This window comes from Ciconia boyciana, chromosome 3 (assembly GCF_034638445.1).
Source record: "Ciconia boyciana chromosome 3, ASM3463844v1, whole genome shotgun sequence".
NCBI classification, from domain to species: Eukaryota; Metazoa; Chordata; class Aves; order Ciconiiformes; family Ciconiidae; genus Ciconia; species Ciconia boyciana.
In genome coordinates, this window is record NC_132936.1 from 107,017,723 (window position 1) to 107,044,835 (window position 27,113).

General features: G+C 41.6%; 1 protein-coding gene across 2 annotated transcripts in view; it reads right to left on the reverse strand.

Annotated features, from left to right (window-relative positions):
• The window catches only part of RAB3GAP2 (RAB3 GTPase activating non-catalytic protein subunit 2), a 48,545-nt gene extending 45,728 nt beyond the window's left edge, over positions 1 to 2,817 (reverse strand). For both annotated transcript variants that reach the window (XM_072856973.1, XM_072856972.1), the window contains exon 1: positions 2,651 to 2,817. In XM_072856973.1, coding sequence (XP_072713074.1) covers positions 2,651 to 2,759 — 109 coding nt within the window. In that variant the 5' untranslated portion in view covers positions 2,760 to 2,817. The remainder of the gene's footprint in view (positions 1 to 2,650) is intronic.
• Between the last annotated feature and the right edge of the window lie 24,296 nt (positions 2,818 to 27,113).

The following is a 27,113-nucleotide window of genomic DNA, read 5'->3' on the forward strand; positions in this document are numbered from 1 at the left end:
ATTAGGTTTTTTTCCCTAAAAACTAAAAATATAAAAGCATGTTAAAATGCAAGTTTTTAAATGTACAACTTTAATAAACTACTGTTTTAAAACAGTACATACTGCCAATGGAACAGTTTTTACTAAAGCATTCCTTGATAAAAAAAAAATTATTTATATCTTGCTTAGTTAAAAATATTTGCCCTGGCTCTTTGTACCATAAAATGCAATATGCAGCCTAACTATTCAGTTGGCTACGCCACAAAGTAGCAGCAAAGCAGAGTTGGAGAAACAAGTGTACAGGGAAGAGTTTCCTGCTCCACGCAGCTAAATCCACTTTTTCTAACTTAGGATACCTCCACAATTTACTTATTTCTAACTTAAGATACCTCTGCAAGTTGTAACAGTGTTTCTCTCTGTCAAAGATGAATGCACCAAGGATTTATGCTTCAAAATGACTAGTTTATAATCTTATGTAAAAGTCACTTTGGGAACTCTTACTTGCTTATGTTCATGCTCATTTATCCTGAACCATGAAAACAGCTGTGGTATCAAAAAATTACAGGCACAAATCCAAAAGATTTCAAAAAGTCTAAATGAGCAATATTTTGAAAAATACTCAATTCTGACATTCTGCCTTGATGACTGAATGAGCAAATATAAAAATAGTCCAGAATACAGCCAACTCATTAAAATGGAAGAACAGCACATTTTAGAACATGTACCTTCTTTGCTTCTATCATTTTTGCGGTTTTACAACATAGTAAATGTTTTCTCTCTTTACAGCTGCCATTTGATAAATCCATTCCAACAAAAGTATCCAAAAGTTATTTTACACAAACTTCTCTCACATGTACCCCCAAATACGAGAGAAATATTTTAATTTCTTTCAGAACATACTTTTAGAAACACAAACACATTACAATCTTTTGCTTTTATCTTCAGTATTCAAGAGGCACTAACAGGACCCTAATGGTTCCAGAATCCTTCCTTTAGATACAGATGATACCAAAAGAAAAGCCATATGGAATCTGTACGCATTTTTCAGGCATTATTGGAGTCAAACAAGCACAAGTAGCAGCACATTACTGTTTTCTACCAAAAGTTTTGGACAGTGAAGACTGGCTGTATAAAATTCTTCCAGAATTACTTTCTTCCAAGTGCATTTCAACAATAAAGTAAATTAAATTCAGTCTTAAACACAAAAAGAAAGCAATAATAAAATATAACAACATGCATACAGAAGTTTTAGTGCTAAAGTTAACTAGTTGAATATACAGTGTACTTTAAAAACCTTTTTCACAATTGTTGTGTCATCTTTTTACCAGGATCTGCAGTAACAGGACAAGGGCCAACACGTTTAAACTGGAAGAGGGTAGATTTAGATTGGTTATAAGGAAGAAATTTTTTATGATGAAGGTGGTGAGACACTGGAACAAGTTGCCCAGAGAAGTCATGGATGTTCCATCATTGCAAGTGTTCAAGGTCACGCTGGACAGAGCTTTGAGCAACCTGATCTAGTGAAAGATGTCCCTGCCCATGGCAGGGGGGTTGGACCGATGGACTTTAAAGGTCCCTTCCAACACAAACTATCCTACGATCTCCCCCTCTTTTAATTCCCCCCCAGACCTTTTAAGCTTTTTAAATAAGCACCTTGCTGCTGTCTCTCATAGCTCTGTTTACAGCTGAGAGAACTTTACAAGCATCCTTATTAACCTCTTCAAACACTTTCTTTCCATGCTGTTGCCAGAAAGCCAAAACACCAGCCAAATATAGTTAACACAGTACAGCACTAACAACATACAGGCCAGTGTCTCATTTCCCTGTACTGCCTGTCCTGGGCATGGATCTGTTGGTCCTTCTTCTCTGTTGAAAATACAGCTTCTGTTCCAGACAGCTCAGCTTGCTCCGTGCACTCCCTCACACAACAGAAATCTAGCCCACAACTTCAGACTGTAGTTGCTGTAAGATTTATTGTCTTTTAATTTAAGCTGCCAAACTAAATCTTTAGTATACTTTAAATGCGTTTTGCATTATTAGACAACCCTACATGCACAACGTTTGTCAACTTTACTAGAACATCTTCAGACAACTGCACTCTCTTAGCGAGAAAATTACAAACTTTCACCTCTAAGTTTGTGGCATACATGGTCTGTGGCCAAAGAGCTTCACCGATATACCACAGGATAAGGACCGACATCCGACAACAGCTGAACACCTGAAACTTCCGGACAGCAGGAAAATCAGAACTTGTAGGTGAAGATGTGGCACCTGTAGCAGGATATGCACCCTTTACAGCCCTTTATCACAGTAACGATGCCAAGCACTCAGCTATCCGCTGTTACCCCCTGCACGCCCCTGGCACACCTTTGAGTGGATAGGGACGGTTAGGAGAGTGGGGACGAGTGAGCCCACAGCCCAGCCGGCCCCTCCGGCCTCCCCGTCAGGCAGCCCCGGCTGTGACCACCGGGCAGGGGCGCACGGCCCCGCCGGGACAGGCCCCCGGGGACGGGGGGCTCTTCGCGGGAGGACCGAGACTCCCGCCGCACGGAGCCCCGAAGGGGCCGCGGGGAACAGCCCCAGCCCCACCATCACCACCGCTCCCACACGCGCCGGGCCGGGCCAGGCCAAACCAGGCCCCCAGCTCCCCGGCACCGCGGGGCGGACCCACCGCTCTCCTTGCCGGCCGCGGCGCTGCCTTGACGGCGGTGCGGGCACAGGAAGTCGCGAACCACCTCCAGGTCCTGGAAGCAGCCGAAGGGAACCAGCGCGCACGACATGGTGCCGCCGCCACCCAACCCGGAAACGGTGGCAGACTGCCCTCACGCCCGGCGCCGCGCGGCCCTGCGCAGGGCGCATGCGCGGCGCGGACAGGCCCCTCCCGCCCCCCGCGTGCCGCTGGAGGTGCCACGTGACCCCGGCAGCCGTTGGCAGCGGCGGGGTAGCGGCGGTCGCGGTGCAGCCCTCGGGGGGCCGGTGCGGTCTCGTCCGCCCCGGGCCGCGGCAGCAGCGGGGATGGGACGGAGCCGGCTGCAGCCGCGGGGCGGCTCAGGGGCTCACGGTCCTCCTCCGCCGGGCAGTGACGCGGCTGCTTACGGGCAAAAACCAGTGGCCCAGTGGAGAGGCGGCGGGAGCCTCTCTGAGAAGGCGGGATGCGGGGTGGTGGGCACTGCCTCCCCGCCGCGGTTCCTGAGGGGAATCGCGGCCTACGTGCCTGTTTTTTCCCTGGCCCTTGAGCCTGCAGCTGGATGGGGCCGTTGGGGTACGAGCTGCCGTATGCCTGCGGCGCTCGGGGCTAGCTCTGTCACGGCCCAGGCACCAGCAGCAAGGAGCAGCTGTGAACGCCTGGTCTTGGCAAACCCGGGAGGAAGAACAGCTGCCAAGTCCTGTGTTGGCTTTTCAGGGCCAACTCATTAAGCAGTCAGTGGCAGTAATTGGCATGTGAGAGCTGCATTGATGACAGAAACTGTGTACTTGGCAGGGAAGACAAGACAGCTTCCCAGCTGGCCTGGGTCTAAAGGAAGGTGCTCTGAGATCCTGATAACAATTTCATCATCCAGGCCTAATGAGGCCTGGATAAACCAACATGGCCCTAAATGCCTCTGTTAACTTTGATAAATAGGGAACACCTTTAACGGGTAGTGAGGACAGGGTTTCTTCAATCTAATTGCTCTTGCAAATAGAAAGCTTTTGTTTGGGTTTAATGTCAACCAATTTCTGTTCCTTCTCTGGACACTGAGGCATCTTAGTGGCAGCAGTGATTATGACAAGTGAGATTTGCTGTGGAGTGGTATCAGTATAGTGTTGACAGCTGATCTACAGCCTCAAAAATCTCCCCCTAGGGCAAGCAGAAAAAAAAGCACATGTGAGAAGAACACCAGAGGATGTTTTCTGGGCCCAAAGAAATAGAAATTGCCCTGTCCACAAGCCGTTACAATTGTTTTTAATGGATCCTACTTTACCAGGCTTTTTTTTAATGTAAAATCCTGTTGCTTGTTTTCTCACAGATGTCTTTTATTTGGTAGATAACAATGCATGTGTGTCTTTAGTAGTTAAAAGCAGAAATGATGCTTTTAAGCTTGCTTTTAAGCAAGTAGTCCAAGTCATTCTGAAAGTTTGGTTTGTGGTCTAGGTTTTTCGGTGGTCTTTAAACACCTTCTAAGACTGAAACACATTTTTACTAAGAGAAGTTTCATTGCAAACTGGATTCCATTCAGACTTTCCTGAAGGCGCAGACTGTAACAGGCTATAAACTCTAGAAAATCTCTGTCAGATTTTCAGAGAAACTGGCTTTAACTTATTCTGACAACTTTTTAATGTCTTCAGCTGTTCTATTTTGTTGCAGTAACCAGGACCCAACAGCAGTTTTGCCCTTAGCTACAGCAGGGACATTTTGTTTTTACATTTAAAATCTGTGGCTCCTCAGGCAGTACACAGGTTAGACGTGAATTTAAGCAGATGAATAATCCCATGCCTATTCAATACAGAGCTGTTGAATCCTGTTTTTCTGAACGAGCATAAAATTACACGCTGTGTACCAATGGGAAGGAGGTGCTTCGAAAATAAGGTCGCAGTGGGGGAAAGGTTGAAAGCAACTGGTATTCAGGAATGGCTAATGACTTTGAAGATGCTCTAATTTAAACATGTAAAGCCTGTGGGGAAAAAAATATTTAATGACATTTTAGATGTGTAACATGCACAGTCACGAGCAATGTCAAGTGAATAAATAAAGAGTATGCAAGAAATTAAATTAACAACCTGCTTTGTCATTCTTCAGCGACACTTTCATCACATTATGAAAATTTCCTTATTTAGAGACTAGTGAACAGTGTAAGACACTGTCATATCCCTGCCTGGTTTGCTGTACACAAAGAACTCAAGTTACAAAACTGCCAAGATACTAGTTAATGCATAAAATAAGGCAATGAATAATTCAGCAAATGAATTAATATTTCAAGACAGGGTTGGGCCCTGATGAACTCACATTATCACTTCGGTTACTGAATTACCTTTTGTGTGTTTGTTATACCGTCTTCAATAGTTACTAATTTTTAAATATTCATTATAATTATATGGCAGGCTATTAAAAAAATGCTTTGAAAAACCTCTGTCATAAATATTAACCAAAGTTCTTGAAGCCATTCAGATAAATGCTTAATACCCAAAATAAACCATCCATTTACAGTAACAACAATACTGTGCATGTACATAGGTCCTGTGATTTGGAGACCTTAATGCAGTTTACAAAAATGCATAATTATGGATGTTAGGGATTTTCACTTGGGGAAATGCCGGTAATGAAAGATTAAGTGATTTGCTCAGGGTCAATCCACAGATCTTCGTCATCAGTGATGATCTCCACCTGTCATTCATTCATGCTAGTTAGCATCATATGTGATTATACTATTGTCTGCAGAGTCCTGCATTTGGTCTTTGATAATAAGTGAAAATGAAACCAGCGATTTAGTAATAGTTACAGCAGACACATCTCTACTGTAATTCCAGCTTGAGAAAAACAATCACCTTATCAAATACATGCATGTGTGGCTTCCAAGTAATGCAGTTAGCACTCATGGGGAGGGAGCAAGAATTCATCAGCGTTCAATAAAATGCAGAGGACGGCAGAGAGAATACGGAGAATCTCAGTCAAGCATTCGTGCTTGTACCAAATCTTTCACTGCTGTCTAATCACAGCTAAGCATAGAACTGCATCCTTAGATGCCTGAGTAAGTGATGTCTGTCTCACATACGCCAAATATCCACGATTCCCAAAGGTTCAATATAGCTTGCGGTGGTTTGTCACCTCTGAACATCAATTTGCGTATTTGTATCTTTATATAAATTTCTACATTCAGATTTATATAAAGATATATAAAACATAAATATATAAAAATATATAAAAAGAGCTGTATGTCACAAAATGATCCGTCTTGGGATATCTGTAACAGACCTTTCTGTCTATCCAGTGGACAAGGCATTGAATTCTTTGTTCCGAGCTCCCACGCAGGCACGAGGCAGAACTGAGGCAGGGCTAGAAGCATGAAGATTCATTGCTGCTGTTACAGAGAGTTTATGAAATTTTGTAAAGGTTGTATTTGAAGAACAGAGGATGGAAAGATGCACTTGATATTTCTCTTTTCCTATAAATCACATTTCTTACATATAGAAAAATATGTTAAGCCTGAGTTTGTGGAGGGAAAACAACATACTGAAGAAATTACTTCCATTTTGTCCCTAGACTAGATGTTCTGACTCACAGTAAAGGCAGGATAGGAGTGAAGATAGGGAGGGCCAGACAGTACGTCGCTTCTGATCATTCTGACTTGGGTTAAGTCTAGATTTAAGCAAGGTTTTTTCCTCTCTACATACTTAGACGGGCCACTGCAGGCAGCTCCAGCTGAAATTTATCTACAACAGCCTGTGAGGCTTAACAAAATTGTGGCTGTGCCTTGCTCCAAATGCAGCCTTTGCAACTTGAGGTAATGTGGAAGGCATGAAGAATAGTGTCTCGACTTGACTACTCTTCAGATTTTATTCACAGATCTTTCTGGAGAGATGTGTTTACTATCCTGGCCTTCAATTAAAAGAATATTTTCACCCAAACTCTAGATAATCTGAATCCTAAATTCATATTCCAGATTTTTATTTTTGAGGTAATAAGATTTTTAAGATAGTCTGGATCTTTTTTCATCATTGAATGTTTGTGATTGATGCTGCCCACTCAGAGTCTTATCTTTTGCATTTCTTGATTTTCACCTAAAGATGTGATTTAAACACTGTGTTAACAGAGAGCCAAGGTATATTTCCACATACAAATACCTATAGAGGATGGTGAAAACACCCAAAGTTTTCTTCCCGCAGTTTCTTCTGCATTTTTGGAAGGCAGTCTTGGGACAGAAGGGATCTGAACCTACATATCCATCTTGAAAATGCCAGGCCTCCTGGTTGGGAATTGCAACACTTAGTCCCCTAATTTCTGTGTAATAAAGTTACCCACATTTCTCCTTGGTACACTTTGGGCTTATGTGAAGTTGTAAGTGCTGGGATTTGATTCATTGTAATCCATGCCTAATGCTTAATAATAGAGTATTTTAGATCTGTACATATGCATCCAAAACATACTCTGTCGTGCACACTTGATTCCTGTCCTGCGCTGAGCCAGTATTTTTTATTTGAAAAACCAGTTCTGGAAATGAAAGCAAACCCTGCCCCTCCGACATATCTGCCAGCGTGTAGCAGTACGATGTGCAGCATCAAAGCCTAGAGGGAGACAATCTGACTCGCTCCTTTTTTTCTCACCTCCCTGGGCCAGACTCAGGCTGGCATCCCTGCCTGCCTCTTATCTCTGTATGCCGAGGGTAGCTGTTGCTAAGCAACTGTGGACCAGGCACCCCAGCCTGGTTTTAAAATGGAGAATTAACTAAATTAGCTTTGATGAAGACAAGATACAGCTGAAGAGCAGGCAGGAGCAAGGAAAAAAAAAAAAGCAGCTGTGATTTGCGCTAGAGAACAAAAGCTGTCCAAGCAGAAAGGGGAGTTTTGAAAGCAAAGAGGGAATGATGTATGTGGCCCAAGTGGAAGAAATAAATAGAGAATTAGGTCTTCTTCAGGGCAAGCGCTGTCTCTATGGTTGTACATCACCTAGCACAGCAAAGGTCCAAATCTAGGGGTCTTCAGGGACGCTATCGTAATATAAAGAAGTGAACAAAAAGTGCTGCCGCAGAACCTTCTGGCTCTGCCTCTCTCTGGTCCCAATTTAAACGCAGCCTCACAGCCACCTCTAATAGGAGATAAAGAATATGGAAAGAAAAGTAAGGGAATTTAATAGTTCAATTTTCTGTCCTGGGGAATTGTTACCTCCGTTGACTCCTTCAGCCACCCTGGCTTGCCTGACATCAAGCCTGCAGCGGCCTTGGGTGACTGCGCAGTGGCTGGGGACTCACCATGTATTTTTTGTAACCCTAACAGTGTCACTACTGCATTCATGCATAGCCCATAAAAAATTTTTCTTCCAATGAGGACATTCTGTGCTAACTAAGCGTGGCCAAATCTCATTCTTTTGTATTGCCTGAGTTCCCCGACCCCAGAATCCAGATTGTAGCGTTCCATGAAAAAGCACAGTGGCTATTGGGCTCGTTATCTTACATTATTCTTCTAGAAATATACAGGCCAAGCAAAAAATATGCAAGTTTTTCTGACCATATTAATGCTTTGTCATTAATTCACTGCAATAGTACTTATTCCCATCTATGTTCACTTTTCATGCATATTTCAGCAAATAATTTCACAGGCTGAAAGAGTCTTAGGAAAAAAAGTATGCAAATATTGAAGAACATTGCCAAAAAACCCCTGTACTACAACTGTGATTCTACCTCTTACACCTCCCCAGTCATGGAGCACATGTGTACCCCACTGAATTTTTGGTCTAGTTATGACAAATCAATGTGAATGAGAATTCAAATATTGAATATTTAGACTGGAAAATTTACAGGCCGAGAATTCTTTGTTAAATTTAATTTGTGAGTGAATCTGTACAAGCTTAACACAGTTTTCTGGTGTTCAGAATGTTGAAAACAAAAGCAGAGAGAAATAAGTAAGGTGATTGCTTTTCAGCAATGCAGCTTTGCTTGTATCAGTCGATCATCTGTTCTATTTCTCTCCTGCTCTTAAATGTCAGCAATAGATTTTAAGAGGTCTTAGTTCACAAATATATCTTCAGACAACTTTCAGATACTACTCTGAGTTTTACATAAAGCAAGATAGTTAAATCTCATAGGCTTATTCAGTGACAGAGTCCAATAAGATGGATTTCTTACATAATTCATATCTCTGAAGTACATTTTTTTAAATAATTGTTTGTCTCAGTAGAATATTCTATATCTGGGTTTTCAGCATGTAAGCTAGAACTCTCTAGAGAGTACTTAAAAGTTAGGAAGACTCTCTTTTGGTTTTGGTATTGTTAAGAATGCAGCTGACATCCATAGATGCTGTATCATTCCTACTTTGCTAACATGCTATCAATCAAGCAAAAAAATACTCATTTTCTGTATTTGAAGTTCATCTTTTCAGTGTCTTTATTCAGTACAGTGAGACTTTGATGTCACAGATCTGAGAGAAATATCAGGGACATGTATAAACATAAGAAAGGATGCCTAGTCTTCGTGATCCTTAATGAGAGAAAACCTGAATGTCAGCAAAGCAAATTTACCATCTCAGAGGGTGAGCTCAGACTGCCATCTGGGGGATTTAGGGCTGATAAATCTGGCTGAAGGGCTGAGAAATTTAGCCTGCATGGTGGATCTAGCTGGGTACCTTCCAGTAGTCAGAGCATTCACTGCAAGTATCTTATCCAGTGAACTTTGTACCGAGTTGTTCAGTTTGCAAACTCTTTGCAAACCTGGCCTGATTTCTAAGTACTTGCGGAATTGTTTGGATGAGTAATTTTCGATCTACAGCCTGTTCTCAAACTTCCCTTCAGTACGTTTCTGATCTGTAACTCGTTACTTAATTTACATGGGATTTTTGTTCAGTTTGGGTTGGCGTTTTTTTGCCCTGTGTTTCCTTTTAAAGAGGGAAGTAAAATATACTGAATAGTAAAGAGTGGTTAATAAACAAAAAATCATGCTATCAGAGGTCACCTGTCTGTGATCATCACCAGAAGACAAAAGGACCATCAGTCTCTCTCCAGGCATTCACAAGAAGTTGGGGAAGTGCTTCCCTAAAGTTTGTGTGTACAATTTTGGGTTTGTGTAAAAGTTTTATGAATAACGTAACACAAACGCCATCTAACATAACAGCTGGCTAGAGTGCTAATTGTCACCCACAGATCCTTGTAACAGAATCGTCACTGGCCTGAGCTGTCAAACCACAGTGGTGTGGGAGAAGTTGGGGGTGCAAGACAGCTTGACACGGGTCAGCAGAGGCTCTCCTTATAGAACAGATCAAGCTACGTTCATCCACATCTTGCTGGTTCCAGGTATCACCATAATTCCCTGGAGCAAGAGAAAATTTCTTATTACCAGTAGTGGATTCTTCTAGTCTTTTTTGGGTATTTTAGCTTATTGCCACTTATTTCTCTAGAGAAGCCCTGTAAGGAAGGGGAAGGCATTCCTGGATCATTTCCTAGGGATGTTGGGATACTGCAAAAGTGGGGCAGTGACATCTGCACTGTCTGTATATGTTTCCGATGTCCCTAATTTCACATACTGTTTGTCTTATCTTTACTCTGAATATATGGGTCCAGGCAAGACTTTTGAGCAACAGAACAGGTTTTGTTTCTAAAGGCAATTGATTTATCCCAGCTTAGGCAAGACACTTAATTTCTTCGCATCTGCTTGTGTATTTTCTGAAGGGCAATAACAGTAATAAGAAATTATCCTAGGTCTCTGCATGCAAATAATTCTTCTTTTGTCACACATGAGGCAGTTTTCTATGGTCTTGGTAAAAATGGGATTCCCTGTCTATCAACCATCAACTTAAAAGGTGATTCTAGTTAAAGATCTGTAAGAGCTGAATCTAGTTAGTTTCTGCAGTAGCTTAGATGAACAGTAAATGAACTGAACAGTAAATGAAAATACAGGTGATTGCAGATTCCCCTCTACATAGATGTAAGCAGACTGAGGCCAAAGTAAAAAGCAGATCCTGAACAAATATAGTGTGTTTTTGAGATTTTTCTGAAATCAATATATCTGCTCAACAGTCATTAGACATGTTTTCCTATACATAGAGAGAAATCTAACCTCATCTGTGCCAGAGTAAGCTTTACAGCCAGGCATTACGTTTGGTTTTCATCCAACAGAAGAGCTCAGCACTGAGTCTCAGCAGTGCTCTTTAGTTTGAGAACCATGAAATTTGTTGTTTTGTGAGCCACGCAGCCCTTTCCAGCTGAGATCAGGATAGTGGTAGCATCTGAAAAGTTTCTGCAAGACTGGAGCCTGCAAACTACCATTCTTTCCTTAGCACATTCATTTTATTATTTTACATATTCAGAAGCATGAAAGAAAAAGTAAGAGAGGAGATTATAAGTAAACTAAACTAAGGGAAGTATATCTTAGAGATGCACACAGATACACAATGTTGTCTGTAATTTCTCTTTCATGTTTCTCCATTGATCTCTAAATTATTTCCATTTTTCCTATGGAGGAAGCACCCCATCAGCAGGAAACAAATAACTGAATTTCTCTTATCACCCTCAGAATAATCTTTCTTCCTAACAATTATTCATGTAGCCAGGGGCTTATCCACACATGTACAGAAGGTTACAAATCTACAGTCAGCAACCAAAGAGACTCTCACAGGTATTTTAGAAGGGAAAAAGTTTTGCTAGTCCTCTTGACTCTTTAATCCATGGCAGTGGTTATTCATGACCAGAGCAGAAGCGGGATTGGCACTACCTATTATTTTAAATAGTGTGGATGTGGTCGGGGTGACTGGACTTGCGAATTGGATTGAGGCTGTAGACATAACATTTCTGTTGAAGTGCTTTCTCTGTCATCTTCCCACCTAACCAAGGTAATGAATCACATCAAAATCAGAATGCCATTTATTAAGGAGTACTTAAAGATCTGTGAACGTGTTTTCCCAAATGCTAAGCGAATAGCAGTTTGTCTTTTAAATCCCCAATTAAGAGCATCAGTAGACAACCAATCTGTTTATATAATCATGGAGAACTAATGTCTGTTAAGATATGACCAGTTTACATCCTGTTGTCATCTGTTCAAATCAGCAGGATTTTACTAACTTTTCTTATTTCTATATGTAACTCCAGAGAAGTAGAGAGACCAAAGTCCGTCTCTTGTTGTTAGAAGACATGGGGAAAGGGAACATCCATAAATGCCTCTGAGATGATGTACTGCATGCACGAAGCAAGCAGCTGTGTATTCCTGAACTGGGTGACACGGTTAGGAGTCCAGGTCTGGCCTGTAACGATGAAAATTGCATGATTTGTGCCTCCTGAGAGAAATAAACAACCTCTAGATAGAGAAGGGAGACAGACAGCTGCTATCTTTAAGCTCTCTAATTTATTTAACTTCATAGTGCCATGGGCTCGTTAGATTGGCCAGTGTCACAAGCACCGAGTATGCCAGTGGGCTCACAGTTAATCCCATTAGCATTAGCTGCTTAGTTTCTAAAACTGGAACCAAAATACTGGATGACAGTCTTATTCAGCTTCATTATTTTAGCTAGACCTCTCCTTCAGATTTGAAGACTTACACAGCATGAAAAATAAATTCTCAAAAGAAATTAGGTTGGCAGGGAGTTTCTCTTCGCCCTTTCAAACTGTCTGCACAGAACAGCATGTGTTTATCGTGCAGAAAGAGAGTACAATTACAGTACTTACATAAATGGCTTTCTAAATTGGCATTTTAAACAAACATTTTGAGATGATCCTGTCTGGATATACTTATTACACTAATTTCAAATCATAAAAAAATGCTAACACCCTTTTTATGCAACTATACTTGCATAGGTTTCAGGAAGAAAATTTTATTTCCTGCATTTTTACTTATGCTACTATCTTTTCAAGAGTCTATCAGAGTATTACATTGATGAAGTGGAAGCAAACTGAGTAGCTAACGCAGCCGCCTCTTCACAGTCTCATCTCAGAAATGGCAGTAATTCTTTTTAGACATCAGCCGTGTGGTTCTAGGGAGAAGGTATCCTGAGTTCTGTAGCATGGACATCAATACCTTAGCCTTTACATTTTTTTTCACAGGTTCAGGAAGATAATATGCCTTTGAAATTTAGTTTGGGAGGGGGTTTTTTGGTAAATGCAACTGTAGCTGTGATTCACTCGGTAGCAATCAGACTTTGCATGTGTGCAGGAGGCAGAGCTACTGAGAGAGAGAATAAAAAAACTCAACCCCAAAGACCCTTTCTTCCCTAGAAGGGTTGTTTTGCTTTGGTTTTAAAGCGTGATGGTGTTGGAGGGAAGACTCCGAGCTACGCAAATACTGATAGTCCCTTTACATTTCTGATGGCTAATTAAAATCAAATGAGTGATGGCTGATAGGCAAAAGCAGCATGCAGTTTGTCTTTTAAAGCTAAAGCGAAACAGAAGCAGCTCACGCTTCTGGAGTTACAGGAGACAGGAGGGCGTGCAGCTCAGAGCAGGATCTGGTCCTGTGTTTTCTAGTTTACTAGTAAAAACCAATATGTGATTCCTATGCATTGCTGTTAGAGGGCAGCAGATATCCTAAATAAGGTCTCTGGACACTATGACCTGGTTCTGCCAGGGCTTTGTGGCATCTGCCATGGCAGAGAGATGCTGCCTAGCAGTCATTGCAACTTCTAGGTCTAGTCAGCTATGAATTTTCTAAGTTTTAATTTTTCAGGTTAATATTTTCCATGCTCTGTCTTTCTTAGCACAGGCTTTCTTCAGAATTTGAACAGTTTTACAACCATTTTCAGGCTGGCAATTAATCTAAAATCTATCATTCTGCTAATGCCAAAAATATTCCTACCAAGTATTTCTTCAAATCACCTAATGTTTCTAACATTTGGGAGTGGAATTTTTAGAAAAGTGTAATGCTGGACTCGAGAACTTTTTTAATTTTTATAAACATACCCAATTCTATTACAAAATTCTGATATAACCACTTCAACCTGTTGAATATCTGCTTTTTAAGCTGGCAGATGTTTCATCAATACTGTGCTTTTACTCTTTATCAGGGTACCTGCATGTCCTTCTCCTTCAGCTCTCATCACACAGCTGTGATCTCGGGGGTGGGGGAAAAGCAGACAAACAAACAAAAAACTGGCCTAGGATTCTGGAACTTTTTAAAGTTTCAACTCTTTCAGTGATGGTAATTTAACAGTTAGTTGAAGTGTTAAGCAAACCTGCATATCCTGACCTAGGAGACCATCCTGTGGCAGCTGAGTTAAGTTCTGCAGATTCAATTCCTCAGTACAGGAACTATATCTTTAATTTAATTTTTGTCCACTTAACTACACTGCTTTCCAAGGGAAATTCTCTGTATGCCTAGCTCTGATAGCTATAAATACTGGTCTAAAAAAGGCATTTAATTGCCTCCTCTGGATTTTTTGTTTATACAGCAGAAAGTTCAGACCCGAGCCTTCAAAATATTTTCTTTCTGGAAAAGTGTAGGATCTCCCTCTAAAGGTGGCATGCAAAAAAAAGGTAACAGCTTACTCCTTTACTGACTGCTTGAACTCAACAGCCCAAGAAATCTAATAAATGAATCCAGGAGTCACTGTTGTCATTCCACATCGGTGTCATAGAGTTAAATATGTGAAAGCTCAGGTTTTTTTCAAAAATTGTGCAGGCAACAGCATCAAGATCAAGCTGGTTTTGTTTGTTATTGCTTTACATAAATAATCAAACACCAGATATCTGGAAATGCCACAATTAAGATCATAGCCAAGCACGCTTCGCCCCATATCTCATGACTCATCCTCTGCCAACCAACTTTCACGTGTGAGGTAAGAAGGATCCTACAACTCATCCCAGACACGTTCCTGCCATATTCTCTCTCTGTCCCGCATATCTGAGAGAACAAGTGTCTCCTGGAGAAAGCAGAACATCATTATATAGGCTGTATTGCAACGCACACACGTAAAGGAGAAGAACTGAAGCTGTGCATAGAGCCTTAATTCTGGCACTTCTGACTCCAGGTGCTTGACTTTTGAAGTGCTCGAGTTACGTCTTCTGTTAAAAAAAGGACATCACCTTACCTTGTTGAGCCGGGATGGACCCAAGACCTCACAGGTCCCGATTCCATTTAAATAAACGTCAGAAATTCTCACCAATTTGAAGAGAAGCAGGACCAAGGCTGTATTAAAATAACAGAATGCCTGAGCCACTTTGGACTGCTTCTCAAAGCTGGTGGGGGAAGTCACAGCCCCCATGGATTCTCCTCTGGCCACAGCAGGACTCTGATGGCAAGGGCAGCAGCATCTCCCCTGCGTCTCACAAAATGGAAGGTGTTATTAATACTGTAGCCAAAACAATGCATATAAAATACATAGGTGTTTTATTCCTTTCTGGCTTCTTGTCCCCTAGAAAGTACCACTAAACAGCTTACAGTTAGAATTTTAATAACTCTGCGTTGTATTAAAAATTCAAGGGATTTGTTACTGCACAATCTCTTCCTAGTGGTAAACACTCAACATAAAATAGCAGAAAAGTCAAACTGTAACTTGCTATTTTAATAAATTAATACTATTTTTTTTCAGACAATGAAAATAAAAGCCGTTCTAGCAGCACAGAGATTTGTAAGTGTAGGTCCCATTAAAATTTCTAAAGGCATGTGCGTAAATAAATCTAATCAAGTTCACTGCTGAAATAAAATGGCCTGCTTCAGTGCAGTTTCTTCAGAAAGTCCAGTTTCAGCTAGAGAAGAACATTTCCCACTGGAAGTGCTTTGCTTACCACCCATTAGTCATTGCTGGATTTATTTAAATAAATAAATAAGTAGCTCTTGTGGGATATGGGGCATCTCGTTAATGAAGAAGTTACATGAAAGGAATACTGTTGGACTACTTTTCATTATTCATGTTGAGAAGAAAGAAAATTCAGCAACGAGCTGATAGAAAACTTTGCTTTATGCAGGCCACATTTTAATTTGGAGAAAGCAGATGCAAACCCTTTGAAAATCTGTACCTGAATCAGAAGTGAACAGTAGCATTAGTTAAGCAAAATATATGAGTATGGCAAAGGAGTGAACCGTTTTAGCACACAGTGGGTATTTGATAGATCTCATATGGGCACGTGTAGCTCCTGTCCATGGGGGCCCAGCTGTAGCAGCCCAGCCCATCTTGCTGTGCCCCGCTGGTTCCTCCTACTCAGGGTCCTTCCCAGGAAGCTATTGAGGACAGCGTTTCTGCTGATCTACACAACCAAGGCAGTATAAAAGAACTAAGATAAGGAAATGAATGCCTGCATTATTTCACATTTAGCCCTATGAGTTCAGAATCTCACCTCATCAGGTTTTGGGGGTATTTTTGTTTGTTTTCTTGATGGAAACTTAGGATGCAAATTCTGACTAGAAGTTCGACTTCATTATTGAATCTTAATAGAAACGTGTGTGTTCAGGAATCATTTCTTCTTTCTCCTCTTTCCTGGTGAGTCTGTTTTGAACATAGGTATTGTTTCTTCCTGTGATTTTGCACTCAGGGATTGCTATTGCTTTGCAAGAATTCTTCAGAAGGTTTATGCTATACAAATACTTAGTGATCTGCACAAAAAAGAGACCTTCAACAGTTACTTAGTTTCAGACTGCTTCTCTTGGAAATCCTGACTAAACACATCAGCCTGATTAGAGGTACTGAATATAAATGTTTCCTTATAAATAAAGAAAATGAAGAAAGTCAGAGGTTTGCACGTGATGTCCACTCACACCTCTGATATTTAATAAATCCATGTCACAAGGAATGTTAGTGAAGAAAAGCGTAGGCTGCAGAGGGGACTGTGCTGTGAGAAGTTTTTCATCTGGACTATAACTGGGGGGCTTTTTTACAGGCTCAGCCTAAATAAAAGTTAGGTTTAGGGTTGAGAGAAAGAGAGAGCCTGGGGAGCTGCAGCTGCAGTGGGGCTAGAAAGGGGCAACCGAAGGGAAGTGTGGGCTGTGGAGAGACCTGGGTTGTAGGAACCTTTTTCCTGGGTAATGGCTGGTTGCCCGTGTGGAATTATAATGCCCAGATTATGGTTATTTTTAGGGTTAGGATTCAGGTTTGGGTTGAGTGAAAGCCTAGAGCTGCAGTTGGAATGGGACTGCAAAGGGGCTGCCAAAGGAAAGCATGGGCTGTGAAGAGAACGGGCTGTGAGAAATTTTTGTAATGGTAAAGATGATACAGTGTGGACATCAGCCAGTCCAGTGAAAATTGTCTGTTCTCCTGTTCAATGAAGATAATGCTCAGGCTCAGCAAAATGTAATCTAGTATTGTCTATTTAAACAGAACATCATATTCTTAAATATGCCAGCATCCAGAAGACCCAGGCTTCTTTACCAGTTTTATTCTAACTGATTAAAGGAATTATTCATTACTTCATTAAATATCTTACTTTTCTCTTAAGTATTTCTGCCTGACGTGTGGTAATTTAAGAACTCATTCCTTTTTCCCAGTCTCATATTTTTCAAGTCCTCTTCTTTCCTAATCCACGTTTTTTTTTTTCCTCTAGTGCACAGGTATTACACCAAGGTCAGTGACAGCAACAACTGAACTGTATTTTTGATATGCATTTAGTTTTATTAAAGATATGAGTTCATGACTGCAGAAGCAGCTATTAGTAGCAGGAGTAATCTGTTTCAGCTGAAAGCAGAAGAGAAAATGTCAATGTGCTAACTTTTTTTTTTTTTTTTTAACTGAAAGGACAGGGTAGCTCTAGAAAAGAAAAGGTTTCTATGTACCAGTTTCTCAGCGTAGAGTCTGAGGCTGTCCAGGAATAATTCTCTGTCTGGTTCACTGAGACCAGCCCGCAGGTGGGGAATTAACGATGATGCATTCTCAAATAAAAGCTTCAATCTGCAATCTGGATACAAATACCCTTGGATTTTCATAGTGTATAGACCTGCACCCAGATGTGAACATCACTGCTGGCGCTTACCTCCTGTATAAATAAAGAAGCGCCTTAAATCTGAATAGGGTAGATAGCAACAACTTTAATGCTTTTTAGCCAGTGGACATCTCAACAGAAATCTTTGGAGACGCGTGCAGGTGCCTGGGGGCATTTGTAGAATGCAACAGGCCTTAGGAAACAATATCATACAAAACAAGAACAGCATGGGTTATTCATTTTCAGAACGATATGAACAGAATGAGAATATTAAAAAAAAAAAATTAAATAAAGAAAAAAGAAAGAAACATCCATTACCTTGTGACGGATCCAGAAGCTCTCTCTGCTGGACCCCTTTCTGCATGCAATCTAAGCTGCCACACGCCTGCTGCTGCAAGCTTTGGGGGGCTGACGCAGCAGACACCGAGAGGATTCTTCCCCTGGCAGAGATTTCTGTGAGGTGTTTTTGGCTTGGTTGTCCATCAGAGAAAGCGGAGAATAAAAGCCTGGAACGTGCAACTGCTCTTGGTGTACGTGGGAGCACGCTGGCTCAGGAGCAGGAGTGGGTCCTGTCCTGCGGCTGCTCTCTGGCCTGGCTGCTGTCTTCTGAGGTGTCCACCTACACCTCTAGATACAAAATTTGCTCAAGTCATTTCTGAAAAATGGCTGCAGTGAGGATAAAAGAGCAGTCCATCATGACTTTTAGAAGATATTTTTATTGTTTGGATACTCTGACCTAGCTGAAATAGAATTTGAGCAGACAGCCCAAATACCCACTAATTAATTTTAACTTCCTCCAGTGTCACCCTGGGAGCAGGCTGTAGCTGGAAATAATTAGTTATAGGAGACCTCTAAAACTTTACTGTTTCATTTTTTAACTACCTTGTCTTAGCTGACCACAGTTTGCAGCTAGCGGAATGAACCTGTTTGCACTTTGTTGCTAACGCTGGCCTGTCACGGAGAGCTTTCTATGGCTGCGTTTCTGCAGATGGAAGGAATGTAACTTAAATGTCAAGCCATTATACCAGATTAAAATGAGAGACGCTGAGTTTTGCAGACCACCAGCAGAATAAAAGCCTACAGCATACAAACATAAACCAGTAGATGAAGCACGTTCCCTCAACCCAAGGAGCATAGGCTGAACTTCTGCAAGCAAAGGCTGAAAAACACTTTTTGTCTGGAATTAGAAAAGGAACAGAGCCAGAAACGCTCCTTTGCCTCTGTACAAGGCTGTTCCAGGTACTACCTCATAATCCTGCAGAAATCAAGGACAATTTTACTTATGATCTTTATAGGTGGCAGGCTGGGCTTTTATTTTTGCTGGGGAAAGATTAAAAGATTCAAGGCAGGTGTACTAAGATCACACAGCTGCACTTATTCCCCTTCCCAGGGAGATAGGAGCTTCCCCCCTCCCCGCGCCAGCTCCTACAGAGGAGATTTCCTTTCTGTATGCCTTTTGATGGCTGAACAAAAGGGGGAAAAAGAAACCTAGTGCAAATAGACTAACTTAAGGAAACCAGAGATATCCTGGCCAAGCAGGGAAGCAGACCTGCACTAGTACTCCAACCAAGCTCACTGTCTTCCTTTGGAGTCCAGTATATCTGTCTTTTGAACTGACTGCAATGGTCTTATGAGTTGGGTTTTTTAATTGACCTAAATGGTGTAGCAATATCCTGCATGTTCTCCACACGCTCATGTAGCCAATAGGCCAGCTACCTGCAAAGACTGCAAAACTATCGGTTTTCTAGAGCCCCCAATGCCTCCCATGCATTTTAACAGCCAACCTGGTGCCAACAGGCACTCCAGCCCCAAGGGAACCTGGAACACAACTGTGCAACCCCCTTAGCTTTGGAGGTCTGTTTTACTGTTTCTCTTGCTGCCACATAGAAGAAAATCCCTGCTCAAACAGCTCCCAAATGCACTAGCATGACTTTTTTTTTTTTTTTTAAACTGGCATATAGATAGATTTATCATCATGAGGCAAACTCCTCAGCACAGTTACACTAGCTCTTTTACACTGCCCTGGTTGCACATCAGGTCGCTGTGCAGAGGGAGCCTGGGCAGCTGGCTCAGCATAGCCCTGGGCTTGGAAACATGCCTCCACTTTATGCTAAAAATTAATTTTCAGTCCACCTGCACTTGTTTAGAGCTACAAACCCCACCTCTCCCAGAGAGGATACAGCTCTTGTCCGCCTTCCCTCTTACCACCTCCACAACTGCACTGCCCTCCTCTCCTAAATAGTAGGCAAGCCTTGACTGTTGCTCTTTTATTACCAAAACTACATCCCCATCACTCCCAAAAGTACAGGCCACCTCTTCCAAAGAAGACACCCTTCTTGACTGTAACCTTCTCCACTCCCAGTTTCAAGTCCCCACCTTTCTCTCAGGTGGGTGTAATTTAGGTTTAATACCAAAACCCACCAGCCTTATTTGATTTCTTCTTGGTTGAGGTGAGATTTTCTTTGAACTTTGAGTCTCTATTATACAAAGTAAATTAGTAGGCAAGGCATTACAATAAAATACTCCCCTACATCATGAAAGGCAGGTTTTATTTCATTTTCACTACAAAGCTGACAGTGGTGTTGTCTTTCTTCTTCTTTAATTAAGTCTAGAGTCTTTCTGAACTTTATTTAATTATACTATAATAGCACTATAAGAGGTGGTCTTATTTGATAACTTACAGTGGCCTCTCTTGAAATAAACTTCAATATCCCTTGAAATTCTCTCTTGAAATAAATAGTGCCACTTCTATCCAAATCTACTCCGTGCAGAGGAAAGTTCATTGCCTGTTCAATAGATGATATAGCTTAGGAACAGATTGTTCTGCAAACCTTATGTTTTCTCTCGGATTTTTGGAAGTTCAGACTTACAGTGGTGCAGTAAGTTGCTGGGGAAACCCTTCAGCTCCACCTGCCCTTCCTCAGCCCAGGCAGAAGGGGCTGAAGCAGCCAGCTATATCTCAAATCTCTTCACTTTTGAAAAAGCACCCGCGTTAGCTCTCCACACCAGTCCCATTGCACTGCACAGGCAACCTCAGCTTTGCCCTCTACGCTGCACCTACCAGTCCCTTACAAGAGCCCTGTTTCCATGAACCTGCACTAAACCACTGTTGTCCTCTCCACATTGCACCTCAAAATAAATCCAGCAGTCCTTCTATAGTTACACTCCACCAACAACAAATTCCCGCATGAAAACTCCCACAAAAACACTCCACCATCAACAAACTCCCACAAGAAAAATGCCACAACAGCATTACCCCTTCAACAAATTCCCGCTTGAAAATTTCCACAGGAATACTCCACCATCAGCAAGGTCCTGCATGAAAACATCTACGTTAGCACTAAGATTCCACTAGATATTACCAAGAAACTTCGACACACCTCGCCCCAGTGGTGGGGAGGAACCACTGGACTGCCTCCATCTGCCCCTTGGCACAGGGCTGGAGGGGTCATTCCTGGCTGAAGCGGGGGCACCAAGCTCGTGGGGAGCTGCTTGTGGGGACAGAGGGCTGCAGAGCGTGGGGTGACCCACACCCTGGCTGCAGGGCTGTCCCCTTGCCTGGCTCCCAGCCTGAGCCCTCTCTCAGCCCGGGGCAGGAGTCAGTGCCGATGGGCTGGTGCAAAGATCTGCCAAGCCCAGGTGGCCACCTGGCTCACTCGTGAGCAGGAGGGGGCCATGTGCCTGGGACGCATGGGGGCTCGGAGCACTTCATGAGCCAAGGGGCTTCAGAGGTTGCCGGGAGGCCAGTGCTGTAGCACCCTGAGTACAGGGGTGCCACGCTGCTCAGACTGCTGGGAGGTGGTGAAGGATCCTCTCCTGCTCGCAGCGGGTACGGAGGGCTCAAGTCCTCTCACTGGTGAGGGGAAAGCAACCCTCACCCTCATTACATCACCTCAAGGAGCCACCCAGCAGATCAGGGGTGTGGAAATCAGAAGAAAAGCATTTTAAAACAGATTTTTTTCCAGGCAAAGGAAATGAAACTGGCAGCAGCCTCCCATGGACAGCCCTCAGCCATGCTGATGCTGCACCGGGTGAAGGCAGGAGCTGCCCCATCCCTCGGGGGGACGTCCTGCAGAAGCATGGGCATGCCACGCACCACGGTTACCGATGTTGAAAATTATTTAAGGCACAGAGGACAGTGGCAGAATAATGTCTCGAGTGCGCTGCCAGTGCTCATACTGATGTTATGGTCACCCCATGGATTAATAGAGAGGTTTGGATTCAATCTCAGCTGTTAATCCTTTCAACGTCACAGGAATCAAACATACCAATTTTCTATTAAGGTTGGTTGTAAGGTTATGTGGGCCTGCTCCTTGTCAAATTCTACATAATTCCCTCTTTCTAAAGTATCCTGGGACAAGCATTGCTCCCGGGAAGAGCCGAGAGACATCGCTGCCCCGCAGAAATGGTGTATTTCTATTCTCAAAGAAAACATCCTCTTCCCTTAGCGCACAATTGCAGGCTTGGGTAGATAACGGATATGAAGCTGTGTTACAAAAATTGGTTGTCAAAGCCAATGCCATGTCTTTATTTTAATTTAAAAAGGCAAATATCGCTGCTGAATAACACTTTATAAAAAAAAAAATGCTGTCAGTAATCCTGCATTAAAAACTGACAGTCTTCATTCATCCAGTTTCCAGATAGGCAACGGTGAGAGAAAGTCTCTCTTTAAAAACATATTCAAAGCATTCAGAGGCATTTCTTTCAGTGATTGGCTACTGAATATTGCATCTTTTTCTAACATTTTTGCCAATAAAACAATTGTTTTTTCTTCACTGAGGTTATCTATCATTATTATATATTAATTTATAGCTTCAGCATTTTTTTCTGAATATGAATTCATTTAGTTATCCTGTATAAGTTAGTAAGGCCACAGTCTGCTCTCCTAGCCCAAAGCAGATAATTTCTTTTGTCTATGCTGAATTTTGATAATTCTTCCTTATTTTTTCATGCAACTCCATTGCTGTAGTTCACATTACTTTACCCCTGACAGATTGAAATTCCATTTGACGAAAACCAAAACTAAACAACCCACCCAACAACTTACACATTAAGTCAATTTATTGATGTGCATCAAGTTTGACATACTACCAATGATTCACTAAGCTGCAGTTAGAAGGACAAATCTGCTATTTATTCTGTAATCCCTTCAGCTAGAGATCAGACATCTGTTTGTAAAGCAATTTTTTATAAAAGCATGGGGAAGTCTTCCTGGCACCCATCTGGTTAATATATACTCCCAATTATATTTCAATTTTTCTGGTAATCTTATCCACTTGCTTTGCGACTTAAAATATCTTGCAGTGGCCACTGACTACAAATCATGTGTCCGCATGTGTCTTATTTCAGAGCTCTGTTTCACCTGATTTATTGTGAAAGGCAAAGAAGGAGTTACCGTAGCTACAGACTGAAGTTCTACAACAAAGTGCAGCCTTGTCTCACTTAAATAGCAAGTAAAATGAGAGCTAAACTAAATATCAAGTACCTCTGAGATTCAACACCTATTAACTTTGCTTTGTCCAAAAAATATCTGTGTACATTTACCTTTGGTCAACAACTGGATTTATCCCCCCAATTTATTTTTTTTTTAAAAGAAGTAGCTGCACCAGAAGTAGCCGCAGGTGCCTACAGTGCCGAGGTGCACCTCGAGAACCTGTGTTTGCTCCCTGCTTGAAAGGGTCGCTGCAAAGCAAAACATTACCCTAGATCTAAATTATCAACCCTTCAGAGGTCTTTTTAGGCATCTAGCCAGTATCTACCAGTGCCGTGACTGGAGCATGAGCAAGTCACAATGCGTTCATAAGCAGGTTCCCTGACTTCTGTGTCTCCAGGCTCTGGTACAGCATCCTCCGTGGCTCTGAATGCAGTCTCAGAGGGGAGAAAGACACTCTCTGAAGTGCTGACTATAAGGCCATTTTAATTCCATTTGAAATCTCATTCCTGATTTCTGGGGAAGGGCACACCAGAGAGTGCAACGACTGGCTGCAAGGCTACAACCAGCTACAAGGACACTCTCTGCTGTCAGAGGTTAACATGAGCAGGTATTTGTTATAAGAAGGACATCATCTCCATCATTTTAATCCAGGGCATGATCATGACTCTCTGATTAACTAATAATTACAGAATTGAAGAATGTACTACATCCTCTTGCCTTTTTTTTTATTTTTTATTTTTTGCCACTTAAGGACTCATAAAAGTGATTTGGATGAGCTTCAAAATTTAAAGCAAAGGCTTTAAAAAATATGTGGATACTTACACACATGTGCATTATGCATTAGCAACATCTGCAGCATAGCTATGAACGTAGCCAGATCCTCAGGAGATATTATGTCTCTGAAGCTATACCAGTTTACATTAGCTGTGGGTGGAGGCCAAAGAATCCAATGACCTCTGAAATGAATCTGGTAACCATAATACAACTTCTGCTGCAACAAACCAATATTAAAAAATAAACAAACAACCTCCCTGCAGGTGCTGTTTAAAGTTGGAATGTTTTATCCATCTCAGCAGAGGCCAAAGACTGAGCGAACTAAAATCTTATTCATAAATACAGGCTTTGAAAGTCCAGGCTGAGAAGCACTGGCATAGAAGAGACACAGAAACTTCAGCTTTCAAGCAATGATAGGGGGACCTTCCAGAGTTTCCTCTGAATTGGATAAAAATGTGTTTTAGTCTTCACATCTGTGAACCAAGCACCTCACACTGGAAATTAATTCACACACAGATGTGGAGAAAGCAAGGCAATTCAGCTAGGTGGTTTTGTTGTTTGAACAAAGTAAGACCAAGAAGCATTAGTCCAGAATACTGAAGACTTCCCGTAAACAACTCTTTCCATTCTTTGGCCCAATTTAACTCTGGGCTGAAGCTGTGAAGCTGTATGGGAGTATTTTATAAACTTAGCTGAGAGCATGATGTGGTTTTATATACACATTTATGCAGAACATCTTGCATAGCACTCTACAAACAATGACTTAAATACTGGTAATGCATCAGCTATGTAAGCAAATGTGGCAGCAGCTCTATTTCAGTAATAGCTGGCACAAAGTCGACCCCATCTTACGGAGAAAGGAATGTTGGCCAGGCCATCCAGAAGGAGAATTATTCCCCAGACTGTTTCTAGAGGAGTGATGGATTCCCAGCCTCCTCCTGGATGCTGGCAGCGCAAGGGAAGGCAGGACCTGGATCACAGCCTCGTGAGGAAGCCTGCAACACAGGCGCTGCAAAATTTCATGCTAGGTATAGGCATTCTCGCCTTTTGCCCCATCGTGCTTCGGGTATACATGATGTCACCTCGTCTAGTTCCTGCCTAACAGCATTTTATGAATACTCCTTAATTTTAGCTTTTAAGTACTTTTCAAGTAATAATGGCAAGTGTTGAAATGTTTATGTTCCCATCTGAACTTGAGGAGCACATCTTATCTTTAACGATACGGCTAGTCCTAAGCTCTTTCTTTTTGTCAGCTGATTTGTAGCTGTACTGTTGCTTTATAACGAGAAATCTCTGATCAGCTCTCTTCAGGGGAGAAAAACACAAGAGTTATGTAGTTTCCACAGTAGAAAAGCCAACTGGTTGAATTAACGATAATGCCACAAGATGGTGCTGGACATTTCATTGACACAGGTCCTTGAAACTTTTCAGTTTGTTGCTTAAGAATTGTTAGCTTTGTATTTTCTCTGACTAAACCTCTCCCCAGATGAAGTTTACTCTGAATCTGTGCTGGCTCACTGCATGGGGATACCCAAACGGGTTGGCATTTCACCCAGACTGGATAACAGGTTGTCTGTTTTATACTTTTCTTAAAACAACATTGGTGTTGGTTTACAGTTGTGCATCCCAAGATGATTTCATGGCAGGTCAGCAAAGCTTTGATCCTACTATGGAAAAGCCCTCCAGATTCATACTGTTTTCCAAGACCCCCTGTTGGTCACAGCAACCCAGCATGGTGACCCGACAGCGCAATTCAATTTTCATGGCAATTATGATGCTTTTTTATTTTTGAAAAAGAAAACATAATACAAGCAGGAGCTATATAATTTCATTCAATTCAATAAAAACTCTAGAAAGAAGACATCTCAGAAAAGAGACTACCTGCCTGTTATGGGTTATAATGCACTCTTGAACAGAAAGATCTGGTCATTAAATTTTTTCCACTAATGTCTCTCTAAAATGAAATTTTCAGCATTGTGAGGTTTAATGAACCATTTCTGACATTTCCAGTCCATGACTGATAATACTGTTAACATTTCCTAAACAAATGTTTAGGAAAAAAATAGAGGGAACATCAAAACTTTTAGGTCAAATTCCCAGTGAGATCAATGGACCTACAGAGATTTATAGCCACTGCAGATTAGGCCTTTGAGTATAAAACGCATTTCATTCTTGCTTTTATGAACTTGATGGATTTGGATCCTGAAAAAAATGCCCTGTATTCTCTAATGGGAAGCATCCAAATCTGGAATCCGAATATCCTAGAGGTGTAGAGGTGTTTATACTCCCATCTGAGCTTGAGGAGCACATCTTATCTTTAATTTGTGGTGCCTCTGTGCTCCACAGGATTTGTGGTCTCCTTTCCCACAGACAATACCTCCTACAGTCTCTTTTTCCAGCTGCTCTGCTGATTTCATAACCAGTCAACCCAGAACAACACAGCAGACACAGATTTCTAATATACAGCATCGTCTGCATCTCTCCACTTGCTTATTTTCCGTACTGATAGAGATGAGTGGTTTCAGCGGCAACAAGACTAATGTGTCCAGCTCCCCTTTTACCTCCAGTTTGGAATATGGTAGTCATCTCTTGTCCTACTTCAGTTTTACACCTCTTCACTGTAACAGTCTTTTCCCCAAACTGCATGCCATCCACTAAGGCATACGATGAAAGCAGAAAGGCGTGATTTTTGTTTATAGTCAGTATCGCTCCCAGGCCTGTGCTAGCGATTTTGTTAAAGAGGAAAGGTGAAAATCCACTTGTCAGTATTCACTGAAAATACTGACCATAATTTCTGTATGTAAAATTAGAATGGTTTGTATTTGTGAATAAAATTTTATATGGTGATCTCACAGTGTTTTATTCAGATAAGAATACATTATTTTCTCAGATTGAAAGACAGAGAAATTAGGACACAGAAAGTTCAAGAGAATTAGAGAAAAATGAGCTGGGTCCAATGTCACATCTAAATTCCTGGATTTCTAATTGCCTGTCCATTCCTTTTGCAATTTGCACACACTACATTATATCAAATGAGAATTACTTGGCATTTAACACTCCATTTTAAACAACGCAATCAACTGAAAAATCAGCAGCTCACAACGTAGTAATTCCGGGTCTATTTCTAAATATTTTGCCATAGCTTCTCATTATTGGTTTATGACTACTTGGTCATTTTGCAGTAATTAATGTGACATTTTTGTTTTTAAAAAATCTGTTATGTAAATGCAGTATCAGTTAGACTTATTGCAATGACAGATACTGGTAAGAATACAGTTGTTCTTAAAATGGCATTAGGATAAGAATACAATTGTTCTTAAAATGGCATTATGGAAAACAGTATATTTTCCTAGACATTCTTCTATGCATGTGTTGCAGGGCGTGAGTTTGGCTTTCGTCCCTTTACCCTTC